At 42.2% G+C, this 24,729-nt stretch overlaps 1 protein-coding gene across 1 annotated transcript in view; it reads right to left on the reverse strand.

Annotated features, from left to right (window-relative positions):
- SCN5A (sodium voltage-gated channel alpha subunit 5) overlaps window positions 1-24,729 on the reverse strand; it is a 218,687-nt gene that overhangs the window by 106,533 nt on the left and 87,425 nt on the right. Inside the window, exons 9-12 of the mRNA XM_072851539.1 lie at window positions 18,145-18,286; window positions 16,199-16,396; window positions 10,294-10,476; window positions 7,527-7,928 (exon numbers count right to left, since the gene is read on the reverse strand). Of these exons, the coding sequence (XP_072707640.1) occupies window positions 7,527-7,928; window positions 10,294-10,476; window positions 16,199-16,396; window positions 18,145-18,286 (925 nt within the window). The remainder of the gene's footprint in view (window positions 1-7,526; window positions 7,929-10,293; window positions 10,477-16,198; window positions 16,397-18,144; window positions 18,287-24,729) is intronic.

Here is a 24,729-nt window from a genome sequence, read left to right on the forward strand (position 1 = left end):
GCAGCAATGCTTCAAAATGGCTTTTTTTTTTTTTATAAAACGTTCTCTTTTGTTAAAACAATTGGCTCATTGTCCATTGAGTTACTGATGCAGTCATCTCAAAAGGAGAGGTGTAATCAGTACCCATTCAAAGAGACTCCTACTTGTGCACAACGTAACAAGAAAACACTCAATCCTTGGCTTAGGAGCTGGGGAAACCAGGAACAGTATTTCAGATGCATTAGTTTGCTTGATTCCTTTCACCTCAAAAACATCCAGTAAAAACCAAAGAAATAACAAATGTTTTATTAATGAAGAAAGCATCTACAAAATTGCATAATCATTTGCACCAGTTTGGAGTACGTAACAAATACATGGGACTGAAAAGAAATAACTAGACAAGGAGATAAAAAACATGAGGGAGACAAATTTCTAAGTAGAATAAATTAAAAAAGTAATAGCAAAGAAAGGAAAAAAAAAGCCAAATAAAAACCCAACTCTTCCATTTCTCTCTGTCTGTAGAATGAACCATAAGGAAACCTCAAATTTCAAATTCCTCTGGATCATCTAACTCTTTTTAAACGGTACCATCTTCCCATCCCATCTGACCAAAGCTTAGGACATACCAGTAGCATGTCTTTAGACCACCACATCCTCAGAAGTACCAGTTTTCTGACTGTCAAGAAAGATAACTATATTCCTATTCATGCATGCAGAAGTGCTTGCAGAAGTTATGGGTTGGTGGCCTTTATCTGAAAGCCACCTTTTACTCACAGGTGCAAAGAGAATTCACTGGAGAGGTAAAAAGTCAAAGGAAAAACATTCAGAGATTCATCTTCCTATTTTTTGATTCAGCTAAACCAGGGTAAATGAAAAGTCCAAGTTAAACAGGTTTGGCATATCCTTCATAAAAAAAATAGCAGGGAACTGACTTTTTCCCCCAGGTTTGATGCGATATTCCAAACCCAACAAGTTTTTTAAGTCACTCTATTTTTCTTTCCAGCCCAGCGTCTTCAATCCTGCCACGTGTGTCACGAGAAGTGGTCCCCAAGACTTCAGGAATCCTGCTGGAGTCAAGGGGACCATTTGCAGTGTGCCGTCCTCCACGTGCAAAGGGGTATTCTCTGAAGGAGACATGTGCATGGCTCCTTCTTCCCTTCATCTCTTGAGGGCCGAGGTGGTGCAATTTGCTGCTGGCCTGCGTTCAGAGCAAATGCTACCACGCGTGACAGCCACCCACCGGCCCAGCTGCATGTGCGCCCACCGGAATTCAGAGCCCAAAGCCCGCTGCTCCCTGTCAGCCGCTCAGCAGCAGGCACACAGCAGACGTTCATCCCCAGAGCCAGGACACAGCGTCTGGCAGGCAGCGTCGGGGTGTAAGGAATACTCCTGTGCTCTTGCAGGAGGACGTGGTCTCCTTACCAATAGAGCAGTAAATCTATCGCATAGTCAGCTTGCAATTTACTATAAAGTATTTTTCCAGGAAAGAAAGTTTCCATCCAGGTGAATTGCTTAAAATTATTCAAGTTACTTAGGGAAGTGTAAGAGCTTTTGTTCTCTGTAAAGAATAGATATGTGAGGGTTGTTTTTGTTATTTATTTTAGAACAGAGTTAGCTAATAGTCACGCAAGGAACTGGCAGGTTTTGCATTCTGAGATAGAGAGCAGTTCCAGGAACTGGACAAACAAGGCAGCATAAAGGCTATTATCATTACAGAGAGAATATACACAGGCACAGTTGTTCATCGTACTTATATTTCTATAGAAATCAAGCAAAAATAACAACAGTCCCTACAGTTATGCAAGGAGTCTCCTTAGGATCTAGATGAGAAATCACAATGGAGTTAAACACAAGCACCTCCAGCAGGACAAGATTATTTGTGTTGCTCCCTGACTGCAAATGTTTCTCCTTTGGATTAGCTAAATTCTATAGGGACAAATATACTATTCAGTAATTTACATGTAAATGAGGATGCATAACATTGCAGAATTATTTTCTTCTGAGTGCCTACAGTTCTGAGTTATGTCAAAACTGTTATGTGAAGATGGGCTATACATGGCAGCATTTTAAAGACCACATTTGGGAACTGGGACAGGTTTAATTTTCGTTGCACAGTAAAAATCTTTTCAAGCATAAAAAGAGGTGCACAGGCCACACCATGAACAATGGACCCAGTAAGGCACTAGCACAAATATTTAATGAGATTCAAGGTGACCATAATAGCACACAGCATTAAAAAGAAGGCATTTAATTTTGTGGAGACTTGATAATTTAAAGACATGCACTGTAAACTGGAGCAGCTTGCAATATTTGTCACATCTGAATGATTTACGCTTAGGATGTGCTAAAGCAAAGTTTGAAATGAGCAGAAACTAGAGACGCAGTGACAGCTCTCTGTGTGACAGCGGCAGAGGGCTAGCTAGCTTTCGTCCAAATGACTTATTGACGGTGATTTTTTGATGACTTATTTTGTTGACCTTTTTCTGAACATGGAAAGTGCTAACACTTTGCCTTTTCACCAGTCCCATGGCAAAGCAAGAAGGGGAAAAAAGAAATTTTACCTCGAGGCGGTTTTAGGGTCAACAAGAAAACCTCAAACCAATGTGATCAGCAAAACAGTTTTATGCTTAGCAAGAACAAAAGCCAAGTTTGGTTGTTTTTTTTTTTTATAAAAAAGACAAAAAAAAGTTTATCTAAAGATAAGCTTCTAAATCCTTAGTTTGGCACCTCGATAAGCAGCCCGGCCTTTCTTAAGGGCTCATTCCCCAGTAGTTTTTACTCCTGTCAAGCTAGCAATACTCAGCATTTCTAGTTTCCTAAAAGAAAAAAAATACGTGCAACCAAGTGGAAATTCAGGAAAGGTTGTATGTGCAAGAGGGAGACCCCAGGTAGCTCCAACCTCCACCTCGCTGCTCATCCCAAAGCCGTGTCATGGGTGGCCCTGCTCTGCTGCTGGGCTGATGGGAAGCTCTGGTGAGCAGGTGAGAACAAAGCAATAGAGACCACCAGCTAACAGCCCACTTGCAAACAACCACCTCCTCAGTCTGTTTCTCTGCCACTTCTAATCTCCAAAATAATTGGAATATCAGGCTAAACCAAAAAAACCCTGTGATATCCCTGCAGAGTTACAGAAAGAGCTCCAGTTGGCTTTGGGAGGAAAGAGGGGATGCTGCCATGTGTATTTTGTAACCCTCAAGAAATTCTTGAAAACCACAGGCGACATCATACGCATCCTCATCAGATCCCATGGATAAATTGAGCTCCAGATAACAGCTCATTAACTTAATCCAATTCTGTTCAAACAGATCAATACCTTGTTGAAGTGAGATGTTATTCTAACCTCTTAAATGACTAAGAAACACGAAGAGACAGCAGAGCAATACATAGCTACAAGTAAATACTACAAGAATGTGCAGAATCTTTAGTTTGTACTGTGCCCTGAAGTTACTTACATGATGTATAGACTTTCTCTAAAAAAGGCGAAAGCCCAAACTCCCAGCCCAGCAATCAGCAGGAGCATAAAAACGTATCATTTTTCAAACCCCTCAGTCTCAGGACAAGCCAAAAAACATTAGGACTTTAAACATAGTCACCAGGTCCTGCTTGTGTCTTATTTACACTGGGGTAAGTTTGATGAAATCAGCAGCTGCACCACTTGAAGAAAGCTGGTAGGAGAACCAGCCCTGATTCAGTCCTCTGCAGGATACACTGGAGATTTCCAGGAGAGTGACTAGGACTTACCATGGGTTTCCTGGGACAAGCTCCCTGCACCTCTCAGACTCGAATGCCTGTTGCTCTTCACATCCAGGTGAAGACTGCCTGACCCAGAGCCACCTTTGTGGGGGGTGTTTGCAGATCGTACTTTCATATTTCACTGCTTTGCTCTTCATAAGACCTCAGTGGGCTTCCTAGCTTGAGCACTGCAGTGTAACCCTCTGTGCTGCCAAGGGCAGCTCCCCAACCGCGCTGCCACCACTCCTTGCAGGTACTCTTATGTGGCATGGGAACATCAACGGATGTAGCAAAGTGTGCAGACACACGTGGGATTCCTGCAGAGGAGAGGATGTCCCTCCTCTTGCTCAGGCTGTGCACTGAAGCCCCTGGTGACTGCATGGACAGATGCCATTCTGCATGGACCATGCCGTCCATGGCCAGCAAGCCTGCTGACCAGTTAGACTACCCTAGCTGACAAGACTGATCGGCCTAAGCACCACCCATTGAGACTATTTGAAATCTCTCCTGTTTCGCTAGCTGTATTTAGGGATTAGGGAGAGGAGGTGGAAAGTGGAAGCACACTTCATTTCTCACAGAAGCACACTCACAACCGTCCATGCCAAGCAGCCAGGGCCATTGGAAGAGCATTTGAAACTGGCTTTTGTAGCTTACATGCTCTTCTTCAGCCAAATGTCAGGAGACCACTCTTCTGAGTCACCAGCCTGAATAGTGGGATAATCTGCTGCAGCTGCCTCTCTCATGGGAAAGGGAACAAGCAGCACCGGTACTTTCATGTCAGCTCAGCTGCCACCCGCAGCCATTCCCACGGGCAAACAGCCCTTGGCTGGGACAGGGGGTAGCAGTTGTAATGACATAAAGGCATGGAAGTTGTTCATCGTGGTCCCAACTACTTTGCCTGGGGTAAAATCTTCAGGCTGAATGTTGATAAAACTGATCAGGCTAAAATTCTCAAAAGTGGCTACTGACTTTTTGTGCTTTCCCTGAGAAACCCTAGGAGGGCCCAGTTTGAAATCATCTGCTGAAACTATAGTCTGTTTAAGGGTTGCAGGTTGGAAACTCAAAACCAGAGACAGTAAGATCTTATTTGATGTTTACTCTGCCTTTTAAATCAGAAGGGCTTTTCCAATCTTTCCCCAAACCAGAATTCAGCGGTCTCCCCCCCCTCAGTAGCAATCAGACAGGTCTATGTTATGCTCATCGGATACTACTGAGCATCACAGGGGGACCTAAACAAATGAGTCTTCAAAACCTAATTCTGTAAAACATGTTTTGCCAGCTCCATCACCTAAGACGTTGCATTTACATCAGTGAAGCCTCACTTACACCTCAGGAAGCTGCAAGTCAGGGCTTAATGCGTATTACAGTGATGCCTTTTCATGGACTGGTCCTTTGTTTCTCGCTCAGGGAAGGCACAACAGATAGCACAAGTGGTTCCTTTTTCACCATGGACTTACACTCACACAAAATAAATAACAACAGCAGGATCAGTGGGGTTAATGAGGTAACTTCAACTTCACCCTGCAACGTCTTTCTTTTGCCTCCCCCAAACATATGAAGAGACTGTAAAAAGAAGCCAGAGCTGCCAACAAAGAACAATCTCAACTTCAAATTTTAACAAAAAAGAGGCAAAAATATTCAAACACAAAGCCCAGAAGCGTGTTGATTTATCTCCGAGCGCACTGAGGTGTTGGATTTGCTATTTCCTTTTGCCTGTGCTCCACAGCTGAGGCTGCATGTTTGTGCCCGGCGCGTATGGTTCCTGTAGCAAATACATCTGTACAGCAATGGGCTTCTTGCCAATTAGCTTTTAACTCCAGCTCACATTTTCTGGATAGATTAGATACCAAACCTGTTTTGCAGAAGACACAACATCCTTCACATTGCATCACTGAATGAGCATCTGTTACTATAGTGCCTGGTGTTATTTCCTAGATGACCAGGGAACTGCCAAGTGAGCTCACCCACCCAGGCCATTTAATTTTCAACATCCATTTTTTTAGAAGGCAGGAAGCTGGCAAATGAAAAGAAATGCCAGCAGAGCTCAAAGCCTCCCTGTCACCTCAGGGCCCAATCCTGTAAAATACCAATATTTCCTGTGAAAGGCTGAGTGCTCTCATGCTTTGTTAAGCTTTTTCTGACAGCTGGGAGAGCCTCAGCAGCCCGCAGAGCTGCTTTCCTTACAGAGAAAAGGGGGACATCCACTGCTCATCTACTGAAGCCTTTCTACTTTGGTTCAGATTTTTTTTTTTTTAAATAGATGCACAAACTCCTTCTTCCACAGTTCCTTTAATGTACATCTTTTTTTGCACCAAGCTCAGTGCAATAAAACACCACTGTCTACAAATAGTGCTTTTCTGTTGCTCAGCTGTCCAGAGACTGCTCTCAGCACTGGTCTTCCTTGTCTGCAGAGAGTAAAAATGGGAGTACCAAAGTCCTAAATGAACGAAGGTGTGAACATCTGAAAAAGCAGCAACAGCCTCAAAACTGTCAACCAAACAGATAATTTTCACGCCACGCAGTTTCCCACGTGCAGCACAGCCCCTCCTCTCTCGTACAGTGTGAGAGTCTATTTGCAGGACTACAGCGAATGCCTGGCTAGGTGAGGAAAAAAATTCAATCCCAAGCTTGAAAGGGAAGACTCTGCCTGGCTCTAGAGAAAAAAAAGCTACTTCTTAATTTACTGATAATCTGACACCTCGGCTGGGATCCATCTCACTCACCTTTCTCTTCAGGAAATACCTTGCCTAATATGTGTTAGAATCACATTTGCTTATTTCCCCACCAATGTAACCCTGTTTTGGCACCTTGTTACTCTGAGTGGGTTTCATCTCACCTGACTTAAGACATGTGCAATACAGTGTTATTCACCTTGGGCTCCCCTTGTAGTTAAAGTGAACAGAAAGAGGCACTTTTAGGGAGAGAGATTATTCTGACCCATTTTAAAACTCTAACATGAAATAAATCCTGCCCACACTGACCGTAGTGACCAGAGCTCCGTTGCTTTAAAGACTATTGAGAGTGATGAGCTCCAATGTAGATTATCTATATTAAAAGGGATAAATTCCCACCAGGTCAAACTGACAACCTGTCCAAATTGTCCTGCCTGTGTAGCAGCTATTTCCAAAACACCACCTCATGGTTTTTCAAGTGAATTCGTGGTTGGTTCCTAATGGTATCAGTCTTAATAGTTTTATTTACAGCCTTATTAAATATTTTGCAGCAGTGGTGCTTTGCCACAAAGATCCTGGCAATCTGCAAAAGGCTTGAAGTCTGTTGATCCTCTGCCTATCTTTCCTGGGTGTTATTTGAACTGGGTGCTAAACCCTTCTGGGAACTGGACTGTAAGAACAGCCCTCCACAAGTAGCTATACAGAAGACCAGAGGTTAGATGCAAATAGAGAGCAACCAGCGGGAGAAAACGCAGTCTCAGGATGGTAAGACTCACACTGAATCATTTTAAAACCATCATTTTCTAGCCACCAGACAACGTCAGATATTCAAATGTCAAAAGAAACCAACTTAAAAAATGTCCCTACAAGAAAAGAAAATTCATATCAAACCCAAGATTTAGGTATTTGCTTCCAGCCAGCTCTGAAGAGTAAGTCTCACCAGAAGTCATGAACCTCTCTTATGCAGCACTAGACACACGTTGGTGTGGGAGTTAGACTGTTGTCTTCCCACCCTGCCTCAGATGCTGGGTCTGGGTTTCTCACTGCGGACTGCATATCGCGTAAATCAATTACAGCAAACTCCAACAACATTTAGAAGGAAACAAGAGTGTGAATCACATACAAAAGTTATAAAGTACTCACCAGGTCGCCTGTCCCAGGTTTTTCCATAATAACTGGGGGGAGCAGTAACCCTGCAGGAGAAGTAGGGTCTGGGTTGAGTGCCCCGGTGCCTCCTCCTATCAGGGAAACCACACCATTGCAATCCACTGAGCTGTTCCTTTTGCCCGTCTGGGTGTAGTTGGGAGTAGTAGGGTGAGAACTATGGCTCACTTGACTTTGCACGCTCGGACGCCTCCCAGATCTTGGAATTAAGAGAGAGCCCCGGTGGCTTTCATTTTCCCCAGCAGTGCTGATCTCATCATCGGCAAAATCTGTTTCGGAGCCAGTGTCTCTGCCACGGAGTCGGAAACTGAATATGCTTCCGTGGCTGGTTCTGCGCTTCACCAAGTTTGCACTGGGACCGTAACTAATGCCAAGGAGAGTCTAGAAACCCCCAGAAAGGAAAAAGGGGAAAGAGAAACAACATTTTGCAACATGTTTTCAGGAGCGAGGAAGGTCTGGGGAGAGCAGTAAGTTCCATTTTAAATCAAGTGCTTCAGAGAAAGACTTAATTACTCCTATTCAACCTTTGCAAAGTTAAGAGGTTGAATAGTCATTCCTAGCCATTAGGTATTTGTCTAATACTTGACAGTTAAAGATGCACTGAAATAGGAAGGGTCAAGGTGGCATTCGCCTCGTAGCGTGATACTTCCTTTGCTTCTACTCCCCCCTGTCTGATAAGTGCCAAAGGACTTGGAAAGGCAGCACAAGGAGTGGAAGACAGGAGCAGGGAAGGGGATCCAGCTCCAGTTTACCGCATTATCACACATCTTCATAACAGCTAGGGAAGGAACGTTGTAGTGGGAGAAGAAGAGATAAAGAAATAGGGCAGGAAATGAACTGCAGGGAAAATGAGAAGAGGGAAGAAGAAGAAGCAGAATACGACGGAAGAAGGTGATAAAGGAAAAAAAAACAAGAGCAAGAAGAGGGATATGGTTTATTAGTTTGTAGAATGATTATCCCAATGCACATGGCTGCTTTTAGGGGTAGGTACCCTCAATACACAGCAGTCTCCCTCACACCCAAATATCAGCCTTGACGATCCACTCTGACATCAGCTAGTGAGAGTGCAACTCTGACAGAGCATCAGCAAGACGTAGCCAAGCACTAAACACACCTAAACCTTGGCAGAGTAAAAAGGATGTTCAGAAAATGCGTAAAGAATTCAAGTCTATCCCCTTTCCTCATATCTGAAGAGGAAATTATTGGAATAAGAGCATTTAGGCAGAACATACTTTTGATTTTACGGCCTGTACAGAATTTTCAGCTTCTTCAGAACTTTCTCATGAGCCAAGTATATATGAAGACAAGTCAGATCTCCACAGCATCCACAAACCAGACAAACCAAATGAAGCCTGATTTCATTTCTCACTGGAGCTCACAGCACTGAGTTACGTAATGATGCTATTTTGTGACACTTGTACAAGGAAGAGTACAAAAACCAGGCCCCTTCTAACTAAAAACAACCCATTTGGATTGCTACCAAATTTTAACTGGTCAAAAATCCATGCCTGGGTTTCCATGGCACAGCCATTGAGACTGATTTCTGATGGCAACACACCTCCAGCTGCTCAGATTGCATCTGAATGATGACTCAGCCTTACTCCCTCCAACCATGCCAGACACAGCCTTGCAGAGAAGATTTACTATAAGCTTTGAAATGTGTCTCCCATGTTTCTCATGCATATGACATCCAGGGGCGAAAAGTGAAAACAAGAAATATTCATCTAAGAAACAAACTGGCAATGCACAGCTCCAATCCATGGTCATTCTGGTACATGGTGTCTTGAAACCCATCCAGAATGAAGCTAAAGAGCAATTCTAGCTTTAACAAAGGTGTAATTTGTAACACGACCCACTCAACCAATGAGACAACAACAAAAACTATTAGATTTAAAAATGCATGTCATTTACAGAAATCCAGCTCTCTGTAAATTTTGTGAGCTGGGGAGTCATTAATTGGTCACATTTACTTACATCACTTACATGTTTTCTATGAGCTTTTTACGGCTGCCAAATATCCCTAAATTCACTGACAACAAAATATAAAAAGACTTAGCCCATTACATGGCTATTCAAAAAACCAGAATAAACTGATTTAAACTTTGCCCTCAGTTAAGCAAAGACAAATTAGCTGAAGCTATTTATGATCATTTGATACATACAGCATGTGCAAATTCATATTCATGCATGTCAGTAACATTTATATAAAACCCTATTTAACAACAGTCTTACTATTTTTTCCCTGCAATAGAAAGTAGAAACAAGTGCCACAAAGTTTTGACTTGAAGGCAACTATCAAAGGAATATAAAAATGTTAATAACGTTTTTGTATAGCATTTAAAAAGCCCTCTGAGACAAGTTTCCTCCTTTTCTTTTTAAGCTTTGCAAGTTTCTTCTAAGAATTTTTTATCTCTAGTAGGGATAGGATAGATATAATCAGATGAATGAAATTAAAGTAAGAAAATAAACCAGACTGTGGGTAATCTTGAAGCAAAAAAAAAGTAAAAAAATTGAAACAAAATAGATTCGTAAGAATGTTTAATGGGGATTTTTAATTCATTTTGAAAATAAAGTGGTAATATGTTTCCTTCCACTGTTCTAACACAGACTGTCTGCAGGTCAGTTATGATATTAAATATCTTATTCTTCTTTACAGCTGAAAGCTTCAGCTTTAATTCCCTATTCAGAGCCTGCCTATCCAGCAAAGTGCAGTGTGAAATAAGTGACGTTTCAGACCATGGCTTACCATTCTCCTCTGACCATCATCGTAGTCACACTTGGGATTCCTTTGGTCTTCCCCATACTCTTCTGCCCCCAAAGATTTCTTTTTCTTTCGCCTATTTCTTCTTTCCTTGGCATTTTTGGATGCTAAAGGTGACATTTCCAATGAACTAAGTGACATTGAATCAATTCCTTTAGTAGCTAGTGCCTAAAACAGAAGACGGTAGAAGGTCTAAAATTTATTATTTGAGTTAAGGATCTCAGTGAGAACTCATAATTACTCTGCTCAGCAATTATTTTTCATTTTAAGTTTTAAGGTTGTATAGGAGATAAATTAAAAATTTCAGGTGGTCATTAATCATAAAACTCTCTCACATGGCTGGAACCAGTCTTAACCTGTTTCTAACCTCTACGTTTAGCCACAGGAAAACAAACAACAAGCAAGACAGGTTCCTACTACAAATGCACACATGCAGGTCTACCACCCAGATCTTATGATGGAGCATTAGGAATGGCTGCATAAAATAATGTGATTTATGTAGAGCTCATACACAAGATCCTTTGACATTTCATGAGAGGAACAGCCTGTGTGCACACACTTGCAGGTGTACACTGTGCACACATCTCTGGAGTAACACTTCTGGTGCTAGTAAAAAAAAATTCTCAAGCTGGGGAACCTCAGATTAAGCCCCCCCTGGACTTCAGCCCCTTGAACCAGTAGGGCTGGACAGGAGGGCAGCCAAGTTGGCTGCCAGGATTTTTCCTCCCCTATCACAGAGGGATGCTAGGAACAGCAGGCAATTCAGCTGGCATGTTTTTGTAAACACTTATCCCAAGTAACAGTGCAGGCAGCTATGATGAGAAATGCAAAGAGAAAAATGTGGGCTTAACTGGAGATAAGGTGGACTTTGCTTTGCCGTGTGCTTCAGTGCTGTGCTGGCTATCTGGTGGGATCGCTGCAGGAGCTGACTGACAACAGATCAACTGCTAGAAACCCAGCAGAAGCCAAATGAGAAAGGCTGAGCACACAAAGCCACAGCCTTGGAAGCAAATGAGCAGCCAAGAGGAAGAATCGATAGGTGCAGGGAGGAAGCTGCAGCCCATGCCAGCGCACTGGGTGCCCATCCCTGGTGTGGGTGGGAGGAACGAGGGGGCTCTGAGCACAAAGCACGAGGTCAGGTTTGGAGGTGCTGGCATCTCAGTGGTAGCCACATCAGTGGCCTGCAGACAAGCCCATTTTCAGAGCCCCTAGCCGAAATACATAAAGCAAGTGAATTACAAAAAAAAAAAAAAAAAGCTCTCCAGGTTCCCAAGAATAGGAGAAATGGATGAATCCTCAGTGCTATTGTCTGGAAGCCACTAGAATCAAACAGGCAATCAGCTCTCCGCAGCAAGATACTCCCTTCCTCCCACAGGCATCAGTCCAAGGAAAGTGAAGGCACTTAACAGTCGTGTAAAGAATCAATCATGTATTTCAAGGAGCAGCGGTAGCTCTATCAAGCAGAGAGCACAACAAAACTTAATTCCTGTGGGAAATATCTTTCATGAGCAAGCTGCTTAGAGCAGAGAGGAGGAGGGCTCAGACACTGGTCTAGGCTGTTCTTTTTTTTTTTTTTTCCCCAAGTCAATTGATTTAATTGCTATGCTGAAGTGCTTTCTCTTCATAAAGATTCAGCAAGTCTTTTGGTGTTAAGTTCAGGTTTAGCAATGTGTTAGACCAATTGTGTAAATTGACTGATAGTCCCCAAGCAGGGCTATCAATTATATTTGTGCTCTCTTTATACTGCACAGTGTAAAAGCTGGTCTAAAGAGTTTCAGTTTTCCTTTCTGATTGCCTTCATATTTTATTGATCTAGAAAATACTGTAGGTTGTGCTACTAAGCATGCTGTACTCTTACTGCAAAATAAGCTAATTTTCAGTTTCTTAGCATTTTCTTACCTATTGCTTGGGTTGAAATGCTTCTGCCCTGCATACTTTTTTCAGTTGTTGAAAAAGGATTCAGACCAAATTGTTTCTCAGGGCATGGATGATGTCCCCGTGTCCTGTCTATCTACCCTTTCTGGTTGGGTTCCCATGGCTGGACTGTGTCCTGCCCCTCAGGCATTGCAAGCCATAACCCACTGTCATAACTCCCAGGGCAGGGAAGGAGTTTGGGATTGGGCATGTCTGGCAAGGACAGGTGGTGGGTGAAGGATGGGTGTTGTGGTTTAGCCCCAGTCGGCAATTAAGCACCACACAGCCGCTCGCTCACCCTCCCCCCCCACCCCCCACTGGGATGGAGGAGAGAATCGGAAGAGCACAAGTAAGAAAACTTGTGGGTTGAGATAAGAACAGTTTAGTAATTGGAACAAAAAATAATAACAATAAGAATAACAAATTGTAATGAGAAGGAAAACAACAAGGGAGCGAGAGAGGAATGAAAACCCAGGGGGGGAAAAACCAGTGATACAACTGCTCACCACCTGCCGATCGACTCCCAGCCCGTCCCCGAGCAGTGATCACTGCCCCTCAGCCAGCTCCCCCCAGTTTATACACTGAGCATGACGTCGTATGGTATGGAATAGCCCTTTGGCCAGTTTGGGTCCACTATCCTGGCTGTGCCCCCTCCCAGCTTCTTGTGCACCTGGCAGAGCATGGGAAGCTGAAAAGTCCTTGACCAGTGTAAACATTACTTAGCAACAACCAAAACATCAGTGTGTTATCGCTATTATTCTCATACTAAAATCCAAAACACAGCACTGTACCAGCTACTGGGAAGAAAATTAACTCTATCCCAGCCAAAACCAGGACAATGGGAGGAAAGCTTAGCTCACAGAAGCCCTGACATGGAGATTACGCAGTCCTATCTCTAGACTATCCTATCTCAAGTCCTATCTCTAGGACTCCTGCCTCAAAGCAAAAACTTAGTAGTATGGTGAGAAAGTCAAAACCAAGAACTTGATAAAGGCTTGGAGAGCAAGATTAAAACTGAGTAGCTCTGATTGGGGTGAGACACCTGAGAAGGACATCTGAAAGCTACACGGTGTAGCAGACCACTCAATTCACTTTCCTGAGCCTGTTCTTGCAGATGTCTAATTTGAGATATTGGGGGCTGATTTGAAGAGTTACTGAGCTTCACTAATGAACACCATGGACCCCAATTGCTCTACTCCTAAGTTTCCTTTCCATAAAATTGAGATAATTCTCCAGGAGTATTGCAAATACAAATTAGTATTTTTGAAGCACACAGATTCTGAGCAGTGACAAGAGGCAGTGAAAAACCTCTGAGGATGTTAGTCATTTTGCCTTTAAGCAGGCTTTGAATGCCTTAGTTGGGAAGTCTGCTTGAGCTGGCCTAAGGCTACAGAACAAATTATGAGAAAGCGAAGAGCTGCTCTTGAGGCATGCACTGTCCACCCTTTGTACTGAGCAGGGCACAGGAAAAATGAGATGTGGTCAGCTGATGAAAAGACTATGTTATAAAACATATAGATAAACGGGAACAATTTAGGTTTTCACAAGCAACCTTCATTTTGACACATTCTGACTTTCACAACTTAATGTTCTTTTTTTGTGTACATATAGGCTTAACTGAAATCAAAGCCTTCGAAAGGAAATTCTTAAATATCTTTAATTATAGCTGGGGCTACCAAAGTTGGCTGGTATTAGGAAGAGCTCAGCTGGAGTCAAAACACATGAAAATTTGTATAAAATAGGTACAAGTTGGAGCTCAGTTTGCTCCCTTAGGTTATGGCAGAAAGTTACTCTGTTCAAAGTGCCTGTATATGGACAAAATTGCATTTACCTATTACTTAAACCATCAAAGAGGATCTTTAAAAGGACTTAAACGATGTATAAGCCTGTACTAGCACTTTGTCAAGGGTGAATTGCATTTTCTATTTTCTTTCCAAGGATTTAAATGGGTTTTGGATTAGGCCCTGAAGCCATTTGTACCCAAAAGAAAATTATGTATATTAGTTTATATTGTGTATCAAGGATTTATTTTTCTCAACTACAGTGCTACATGTTATTTCAGATTAATTTTCTTATTGTCTTCTTGTTCACAGCTCCTGAAATGTTCTCTTCAGTTGTTTAATAAAGGCCTTCTACCCCACACAAACCACAGGCAAATTAACTAGTGCTATTAAGGCTATATGGCTACAACCACCATTCAGCCTCCCTGTTTTGTTTAAGCTTATGACCTAACATTAAATCCATATTGTGCTGGTTTTGGCTGGGATAGAGTTGATTTTCTCCATAGTAGCTAGTACGGAGCTATGTTTTGGATTTGTGCTGGAAACAGTGTTGATCACACAGGGATGTTTTGGTTACTGCTGAGCAGTGCTTACACACAGTCAAGGCCTTTTCTGCTCCTCACCCCACCCCACCAGCGAGGAGGCTGGGGGTGCACAAGAAGCTGGGAGGGGACACGGCTGGGACAGCTGACCCCAACTGACCAAAGGGCTATTCCACACCCCATGTCGTGGTTTAGCTTCAGTCGGCAACTAAGCACCACGCAGCCGCTCGCTCACTCCCCCCCCAGTGGGATGAGGGAGAGAATCGGAAAAGCAAAAGTAAGAAAACTCGTGGGCTGAGATAAGAACAGTTTAGTAATTGGGGAATAATAATAATAATAATAATAATAATAATGAAAACAACGAGAGAGAGAGAGAGGGGAAAAAACCCAAGGAAAAAAAACCAAGTGATGCAGCTGCTCACCATCCGCCGACCAATGCCCAGCCCGTCCCCGAGCAGCAATCGCTGCCCCCAGCCAACTCCCCCCAGTTTATATACTGAGCATGACGTCGTATGGTATGGAATAGCCCTTTGGGCAGTTTGGATCAACTGTCCTGGCTGTGCCCCCTCCCAGCTTCTTGTGCGCCTGGCAGAGCATGGGAAGCTGAAAAGTCCTTGACTGGTGTAAGCATTACTTAGCAACAACTAAAACATCCGTGTGTTACCAACATTATTCTCATATTAAATCCAAAACACAGCACGATACCAGCTACTAGGAAGAAAAATTAACTCTATCCCAGCCGAAAACAGGACACCACATGACGTCATGCTCAGTATATAAAGCTGGGGAAGAAGAAGGAAGGGGAGACATTTGGAGTGATGGCGTTTGTCTTCCCAAGTCACCGTTACGCGTGATGGAGCCCTGCTTTCCTGGAGATGGCTGAACACCTGCCTGCCCATGGGAAGCAGTGAATGAATTCCTTGTTTTGCTTTGTTTGTGTGCCCAGCTTTTGCTTTCCCTATTAAACTGTCTTTATCTAAACCCACGAGTTTTCTCACTTTTACTCTTCCGATTCTCTCTCCCATCTCACCAGGGGGGAGGGTGAGCGAGTGGCTGTGTGGTGCTTAGCTACCAGCTGGGGTTAAACCACAACACATATCCTTTGCATAAATCGCAAAGCTTAACCTCAAGATCTGCCTCTTTACTTTTTCAGGAATGAGGTCATATGTGCTTCAAACAGGTTATCCTACATCTTTATCTTCATTATCAAACGGTTGGATATTCATGGCAGTTTGAATGAGACAGTGAGGAAATGAACATGAGCTAAAGCGATGGTGGAAGAACGTTCATCTGGGGCTATGGCTGAGCTGCCAAAATAGCTGTTCTGTGCTCAGATGTAGATGTAGTTACACCATCATTAAAATGTCTTGTATGCCAACCAGTATAAATTCCTCTGCCGGCATAAGTGGTACAGTTAAACCAATACAACTCTGGATATATAAACCCTAAATGGCCCCAAACCTAGCAGGAAGAGCCATCCTTTTTCTTTTAGAAAGGATTGTAATAACTCTGTCCAGGACGATAAACATTAAGCTGCTTTCAAGCAAACTCTTACTTCGGTTATCACATAAATGTAAAATAAAGAGAATGTGAATCTCAAGGTACCATCTGTTCAAGTTCCCCAAGGCTAATCATGTCACATAGTTCACTGACCTCCTGCTCTTTCTTTAACATCTCCATGGCTTCCCGAAACTTTCTTTCCTTCTCCTCTGTTTCAGCAATAGTGGCTTGGTTCTGCTCTTCATACGCCATGGCCACAACAGCCAGAATCAGGTTGACCAGATAAAATGAGCCCAGAAAGATGACCAGCATAAAAAAAAGCATGTAGATCTTCCCAGCAGATCTGAGAGTCTGTAAAAATGAAAGTAAAATCACTAACACTTGTTTACAATGTTTTTTAAAAGAAAAAATATTTTTTTTAAACTTAGATTTACAATATAATTGAATTCACCCTTTGTTACTAGCCCAAACAGAATCCTTTTGCTGACAAATGACAACCACATGCAAGGAAATAACCTCACCAATAACTTTTTATACCTTATTCAAAAATTATGTGCCTTGCAGTACAATTCATTTTTAAAAGAAGAATGCTTTCCTCCTTTACCAAATATCTCTGCTGGTTTTCTTTGAGAATAGATAAACATCTTATAATCAGGTGCAGTGAAAGCTTCCCCCACATAGCTCAATTTATTTTTGTCCAGTGAAACTTTCCAAGAAACTTGGAAAAACTTGGAAAACTTGGAAAAAGTCCAAGAAACTTTCCAAGCGGGATTCATGTTGCATCCCTTCAGATGTCTACAGTCTAGGTCCTTTAGAGTCAGCAGGGAGAAAAAGGTACTTTTAGGGTGCAACTCATTGGAACGTTATTTAGACATCTGCCTCAGGATAAGAAGAACCAAACCTTGGGCACCACTGACTGTATTGCCTGGTTCTCCAACAGATTTATAGGCATAACTGGAGTTTAGGGTAACAAGCTGAGCTTATATTACAGATATGTCCCATGGTCAATGACTTGATGCTAGTGATAGTGATAGAAACCACCGTGTGATATTATAAGGTCGAATAATAAAAGAGAGGTCAAATAATTTATTTAATCATAAGGCTAAATATTAAAAGGTCAAATAATAAAGTAATAAGGTCAAATAATAAAAGTTCATCCTTATTTGCCATGACAGTTTCAGCCTTGTAGACTTGTACATGCAGCTCTGTGCCAAGTAAGCGAATATAGTTGTTTAAAGAATTTTCAATTTAATTGTTTTACATTTTCCTGAAATGAAATTGTATAACTGGCTGCATGTGAAGCTGAAATCCCCAGTACCTTTAAAGATGTCTACCTTAGTACCTGCAGAGTAGTATCTGTCAGCACTAACTCCCTTGATTTCCTTACGAGTATGCTTCGGTTTTGGCCATTTTGAGATGCAGAAGTAAATCTTCAGTGGCTTCATGGACAGAGTATGTAATTCAGTACAAAACTATCACATGCAGTTCTTCAGAGTTCGCATACATTTCAGGAAATGCATGCTAAAATGAGCATTTGCTAGTAGAACACCTTGCACACGTGACTGTAAGTTGACTGTAAGTTGTCCACAATGAAAAGTTTGCAGCAGGGAGAACTGAAAGGTACCAGCTAGCCTTGCCATCTTTGGTAGCCTACCAGGTAGCCTTGTTCATTGTCATGCCTCGCAAAAAGAGATATGCCAAGTACACATGTGCTTCTCTAGTCCTTTCTTGAGTTGGCTTCAAAAGACTAGTTCACGTTACACCAGCCACCAAAAAAATCCTTAAGTCATGACGTGATGATCTTTCTTAAGTGGTGAACTTCATTTAGATTCAGATGAATTACCCATTCAAAGTGTCTTTCTCTCAGTACCAATTTTCCCCCCTTTCCCCAAACACCCAGCCTAATGTGTTCTGGTATCGTCACTCCTAAGAAACAAAATTAATTATAACAACTGATGATGGTCCTTGTCCACAACACACAGAGGACAGTTTACCTAATAACCAGCAATTTTTTCTTGTCTTTAATTATTGGATATATAACTGTAACAAGATGATGTGTTTATTTTATATTTTTTAACAGTAATAAGACAGTCTCATACCTGTTGATAAAGACGTTCCCAATAATCTTGAGTCATAAGACGGAACAAAGAAAGAAAGGCCCAGCCAAAAGTATCAAAGCTTGTGTAACCATGGTCAGGATTTTCCCCAGCCTTCAGGCAGATATATCCCTCAGGGCACGTGCTGCAAAACATGAAAGACAATACATGAAATGCATCATAGATGGCCTCAGCATGGAGAAACTGATTTCCAAAGGAACATATTGAATGCTGTTGGTTAAGGACACAGATCCTCAATGGTAAATTCCTTCACGGGGTGAAAACACAGGAAACAGGTGGATGCTAACTTCACAACACCAAAGATGTTTGCAATCTTATTTTTCCTTTGAAAGGATAAACTGGAAAATGGTAACCATAGCTCAAGCTATAATGGCTAATGAGTGCCTAGCATTTCAGATGTTTGGAATAGACAGGAATTGGGTGCCTAAGCAGAACTTTAGTGCTTAAATATGATTTCTCTTGGCAGTTATTCCTAAATAAGAATCATAAACTTGGTGTCCCCTGTTGCAGTTGTGGGTAATACTGTGATGGTGAACCTGCTTTTCCAGTTACATAGTCTGACACTGGCGGGATGACATCAGCGTGTGCCATCTCAGCACCTTGCCGATTGCTTACTACGCCTGACCTTTCACTCACCCTCTGCAAGGACTAAATCTTTAATCTAAGAAACCCAGCCCTTTGTTCCACTCACTGCCGAGGTCTGGGGTCATGACATTTTTCTGTTTCTGCCAGGAAAATGTTTTCCTTGTGTGTCTTGCAGATTCACGTATTAAATGGCATGTGGATAGCATGAAATTCACTGGCTCTCATTAAACTTTGAGACTCTTTACAAGCAATTTTCTAGCCCCAAATGCCAGAAGAGAAAAAGAATGCCCTCAGTGGTACTATGCAAGTACTGAATTGCATCATCAAGTGAAAAAGAAGGTAGAAGAGATCCCAGGTCAAGGATCCACCCTCTCTCCCAGGACGGTGCAGTATGATTAGTCAAAAGATCCCACACCTTTTGCATATCACAAGCTGCTTTCCAAACATAAGATATGCCCCATCAGAAACTGAAAACAGAGCAATATGCAAAGGCTTACTGCTGTATGTATCATAGGAAGAGAATATGAGATCAAGGACTTTGCCAGTGCCCTGGAGCCCTACAGTATTTGGGAATTTGTTAGGTGGGAACCATCTAAGTATCTGGAGAAGCAGATCTGAGCAGAACTTGCAGTAATGCCAGCTCTCTCTGTTCTCCTTGTGCTTCAGATAGAGATGAACCTGGTACGATTTGGTGCAAAGTCTAGCTGACACAACTAGGGATTGTTGGAACAAGAGGAATTGTGAAAGCACTTTGTCAGAGATCAGAGACGCTGAGAGAGATCAACTTCCAGGCAGTGTTTTGATAACAGAGCAATACCCTCTGTCCTGGCAGATGGTGAGCTTGATGTTCTGCCTGTCAGATGGAGGAATCAAGGTTTTCTGAACTGCCTTTGGATAGGATGATTATTGTAATATCTAGCCATTTTAGACATGGCACCAGTCATGTAGAGTGTGTCCAATGCATACAGCTTTTAACTTTTTTTCTCCCAGCAAAAACCCATAAAGTGTCTCAATCACTGCTCTTTTTTACCAAAGCAGAATATTGCCACAAATTGAAATGCAAAGCAGTAATATAAATAAAAGTCATTTTTAAAATGCCACCCATAAAAGAAATTGACTCCTGAGAAAGCAGAGTACGTCTCAGTATGAAAATCAAGGATAGGGTTTCTTTAAATATCAATTTTATACTGATATAAATCAAATCTCTACAGCACAAGACAGCAACTCAGCATTGCATGTCGAGATGAGAATACATTGCTATAGGTTTTGAAGTTATACAAATCTATGTTGTCAGGGACCAACATTAGACATCCAACAACACTTTAAGAAGCTTAATATAATATCATTAGTCAAAACCAAATTTTTAAGTAAGTCTGCTTTGAACGCTGAAAAAAGGAGTGCTGAAGCATTGCAAAATGTGTGCATATCCTTGTTTGCAGTAGTGTTCAGAAAAAGCAATAAAAACTGAAAAAGAACAGTTGATATTTAATGAATTAAATGTAACACAGAAGTGAGAATATAATAGGCGATTCTGTCACCTTAGGTAGAGCCAAGTTAGTTTATATCAGCTGAGAACTGAGATAACAGTAACTATAACAAAGAAAGAAAAAGAGAGACACTTCTAATTTTTTCCCTGCCAGCTTAGAAGTGCCTCCTTCTAGAGCTTTCCTGCTTTGACTACCTGTTGTTTCCTGGTAAGAGGCACATTTGAATAAAAATTACAGTAACATTACTGAGTTAGAAGAGAATAAAATGCAGAAATCTCAGGTTTTTTTCCCCTAAAATATGCAGATGCACACTGAATTTCTCTTGTATATCCATGTCCTTTTTTGAGGCAGCCTTTTCGCTAAATCTCCTCTCTCCCAAAGGCAGCATCTGCTGTCACTCTCTGCCACAGGGATATGAGATTTCTGCCTATGATCTGCTGCTGCAGACAGCCTTCAGTGCCCGTGATGTGCTGCTGACACTGTTCAAGAGCTCTGAGAAATGGATCCTCTGGGTTCCTGAGAAGGAAACCCTTTCCACTCGCTTGCGCTAAAGTATTATGTCCAGACAGGCCATGAAAATTTTTGCAAGGCTCATTCCTTTTGCCATGAGAAAATGACTGCACTCACACACTGTGCTTGGCTGGAAACTGAGTGATCGTGTCTAGAGGTGGACAAACTTTCCTGAGTCTTCCATGAAAGACCAATCCCAAGTGGCTCCATTGAGCTGGTCTCATTGCTTATATTTTAATGTATTAATAATGGCTAAAACATCTGAATACAGCTGTGAGAAACTTGATGGTGATTACTTTAATGGTGCACTTAAGCCTAGGCAGGGCAGTTGGTTGGAAATTAGGTTTCATCTAGAATAAGTTGCCTAAAATCTTAGGCAAAATGGAAATTTTGCAATTAATTTCAGTATGAGAGACAGAGACTTCCCTCTTAATCTCTTCACCATTTTGAACAAGAGAGTCTGAAAGAAAGGAGATATTAGGAGCATTGCACTTCGACGTATTTTCATAGGAACCTCTTGGCACCACGAGTTTAGAGGCTACAAAGTCACTCTTAGGTTCCCTGCCAATGTTGCTTCCTGGGGAAACTCTGTTTTGATGCAGAAGAACATGAGAGCAACTGCTCAAAGCACTTTACCACAACTGCTTGGAAAGCCCTAGGACATGGAGATGCAACTCCCCTGACTGTGAAAGTGAGCAATGGTACCTCAGATGAATATATTCTGTTTATAATACAGTTAGTATTTTTTCATGTTTCATTCTGTCTCTATGTGTGTCTCAAACCTTTTCCACTCAGCAGCAGATTGCTGGTGTGAAAAGATCTGTCTGACTCTGCAGTGAGCGTACACGGTTCTCTAATATTATGTTCAGGTGTAAGAGCACTCAAACGAGGTGTCTTCAGCACAAAAAGCATGAACTCCAGTTCAAAAATGCTATTAATGTTAGCTCACGTCCTTCTTATGGAGACTAGACACTTGAGACAAAATATCCTACTTTTCAACTCCTTATTCTTGCTCACCCTCTTTCATAGCTGACAGAAGCGATAACCCATGGGGTATGGGAACGCGTTAAAAACACTGAGGAAAACAAAATGCTGCTTTCCAGAAAAACACTCTACAGAAATTTAGGTGTAAGACTTTCACATGAGAATATTATTCTGCAACTGACACCATTTCCTCTAAGGATTTTGTTAAGGATTCTCGAGATTTTGCTGAAACGCCTTCTATGTATAATATTAAGCCTTCCCCTTCAGATTTTTTAGCAAACTCTTTAGCTTCTTTTACCTCAGGGAAGCATTTTACAGGATTGCACTCTCCTCTGATGCACAGGGACGGACAACAACAACAAGCTACATAAATATAACATCCTCCACAGGAGCCTCACAGGATGCTGTTCAATTGATCACAATAAAATTAGTGTCATTGATTCAGAAAAGTTAAAAGCATCAGTCTACCCACCTATCCATCAGGCTGTAATCACCATTGTAAGCTGGCATTGGTACAGGAAATTAAAGAACATAAGAAACAGCTTTGTTTTAAATAACACAGATCGGGAATGCCAGAGAGTTGTAGCTGAGGGGCATAATTACAAAATGCTCTGGCTCAAGAGTTTAATCTAGGGAAGCAAGTAACTTGCTGATCCAGGCTGTAGTGGCCAATAGGGCTGTGCAATAAAAGAAGATTTGTAAAACAACCAGGTGCTGGATTGTAACATTCAGACCCTGAAAATACAGGGAGCGCTGTCCACGTGTTACCAGGAGTTAGCATCAAACAGCTGCTAACGTTAGCTACGACATCTGTAAGGTAAAAGCTGCACTTTCATTTGGTTTAGGTTGCAAAGGCACACTACGGCTTGCTACACCAAATCGCTTATGAAAGAAGCAATAATAATGGGAGATAAAGTGCATACCACAGACACACCAAAAAATTAAAAGAACAAAACCGTATTGTGGTGAGGGCCCCTTAGTGTTTCTGCTTAGGTCACAGCTTAAGGCCAAGAATGCAGAAATCAAGCTGAAACGTTTATAGGTGATGTCTTTGACACATGGCTAATTCCAGAGGAATGGAAACCACCCTGGTGAGCACAGTGGGGTTTCAAACCCTGGCAGTAATAGCTGAAAGGACAGACGGTGCCCATGACCTCCAAGGCTTGTTGATGTGCACGGTAGAGTCCTCCCTGACCTGCCTCTTCGTGCTAAAGTCCTCAGACCACAGAGGAGAGGGTTAGCTCTCCTTTAGGCCACAGGCCTGAGTGCCCTTCTCTGCACTTTCCATGTTTTCTCACTTCCCTTGGCTTTGAAAGAGAACACCAGCAGCCAAACAAGGAGTGCATGCTGTGCAGTGGCTGGGGGGGAACAGATAAAGATCCTGAGACTAACATTTGCTCCTACCTGACAAGATGAAACTACCCATTCTGAACCAGGGCAATTTTTTTTTTTAAGCTGATGTTGTAAAGGTGATTGGGCATGTAGGAGAAGGGGGCTGAAAGGCAGCAGCACCCCAGCCAAAGCCAGGCGTTGCTGTCAGCGGGTGCTCGGGCTGCCTGAAAGTCACAAGTTGCTCTCCTTCCCCTCCTCTTTCTTGTTTTGTTATATTAAAGACTAATCATGGTTAGAGGGTCTGACTTACAATTCCACATTAATTACCATCTAAGAGCCAACATCTGACTCGCAGAGGCACACTTCACTCTGGATAGGTCTGACTAGGAGCCCCCAGCAGCTCTTACTCCAGGCACCTAAGGGGTCAGAGAGAATTTGAAGGGCATTTTTTAAAGCAAGGGGTGCTAATGGTCTGAAAGGAAGGAAGTGCAAGCAAATCCAAACAAACGTCACAGAAAAAAAAAGAAAAAAAAAAGAGAAGAGCTCAGAATAAAGAGCAACATCGACCAGATGCTGAAACTGGAGGAGCAAAGGGAAGGAGGTGTCCATGAACAGGCTTGCTTACAGGCTCAGAGCACCCACTGACCTGTGCATGCCACTGACCTGCATAAAAAAAAAAAGTCTCACTCCCCCACTGGCTGCTTGTTCAGGCAGATGGAAAACCACTGGTTTCAGCCTGAGATCTCAGACCCCTCTACGCACACATGCAAGCGACGAGAGGAAGAACTCCCTCTGCTGCAATGTGGCTTTTTTAGACTTCATGCTACAGCAAGGCAAGCAAATTCTCATTTGTTCGCACTCAATCCAGTGGCCAGACACCAGATCTTCTGCCTAACCCATCAAACAAAATGTAGGGCAATAATTTATCATCATAAACATAATGATAGATTATTGCTTAATGAAGACTGTAGCCCATAGTCAGTCTGCTTCTCTCATGTGGCTGATGAGTTTATTACAGCTTTGACTAAGAGGTAATATTACCCATCCTTAAGAATTGAGTGGATTTGGATTTAATCCCTACTGCTGCTCTTTAACCAGAGATATGATCTTCCAAATACACAACTGATCCCTAGGAGTGGGGGACTGTTATTGTTGCCCCTAAGCCTGTATAATACATAAAGTTATGCTCCTGCAGCATCTTTCAGGTGATATACTTGCTTTCTGTTTTTTCTCGTACTCAAGTGAGAGGCTTTCTCACCATGAGCAAACCATCCTCATTCATGTGTCACTGTAACCAACACAGAGTAGATGGAAAAGGTTATGCGATTTACATCAGAATCTAGCTAAATTCATTTAAGGTATGCTGTACAGCCTGAAGGTTTGTAATAATTCATTAATTTATTATAATTCATAGAATAAATAATAATAATTCATTAATATTGCTTACTAATCTGAGGTGTAATTACATTATTAGCTCTGGTAGTTTAAACAACACAATTCTTTCCAAAACACCCTCGCTTTGGTGACGTTTGAAGAAGTCACATTTGGGAACTGTATCCCCTTCCTCACTCCACTAGCCTTTCCAGGCTTTCCCACCCATCAGCCAGCTGTACCCCATCAGACTGAATTTGGCAACTGTTACGAACACACCAGTCCCACTAGGCACATG

Source organism: Ciconia boyciana, chromosome 2 (assembly GCF_034638445.1).
Source record: "Ciconia boyciana chromosome 2, ASM3463844v1, whole genome shotgun sequence".
Classification (NCBI taxonomy): Eukaryota; Metazoa; Chordata; class Aves; order Ciconiiformes; family Ciconiidae; genus Ciconia; species Ciconia boyciana.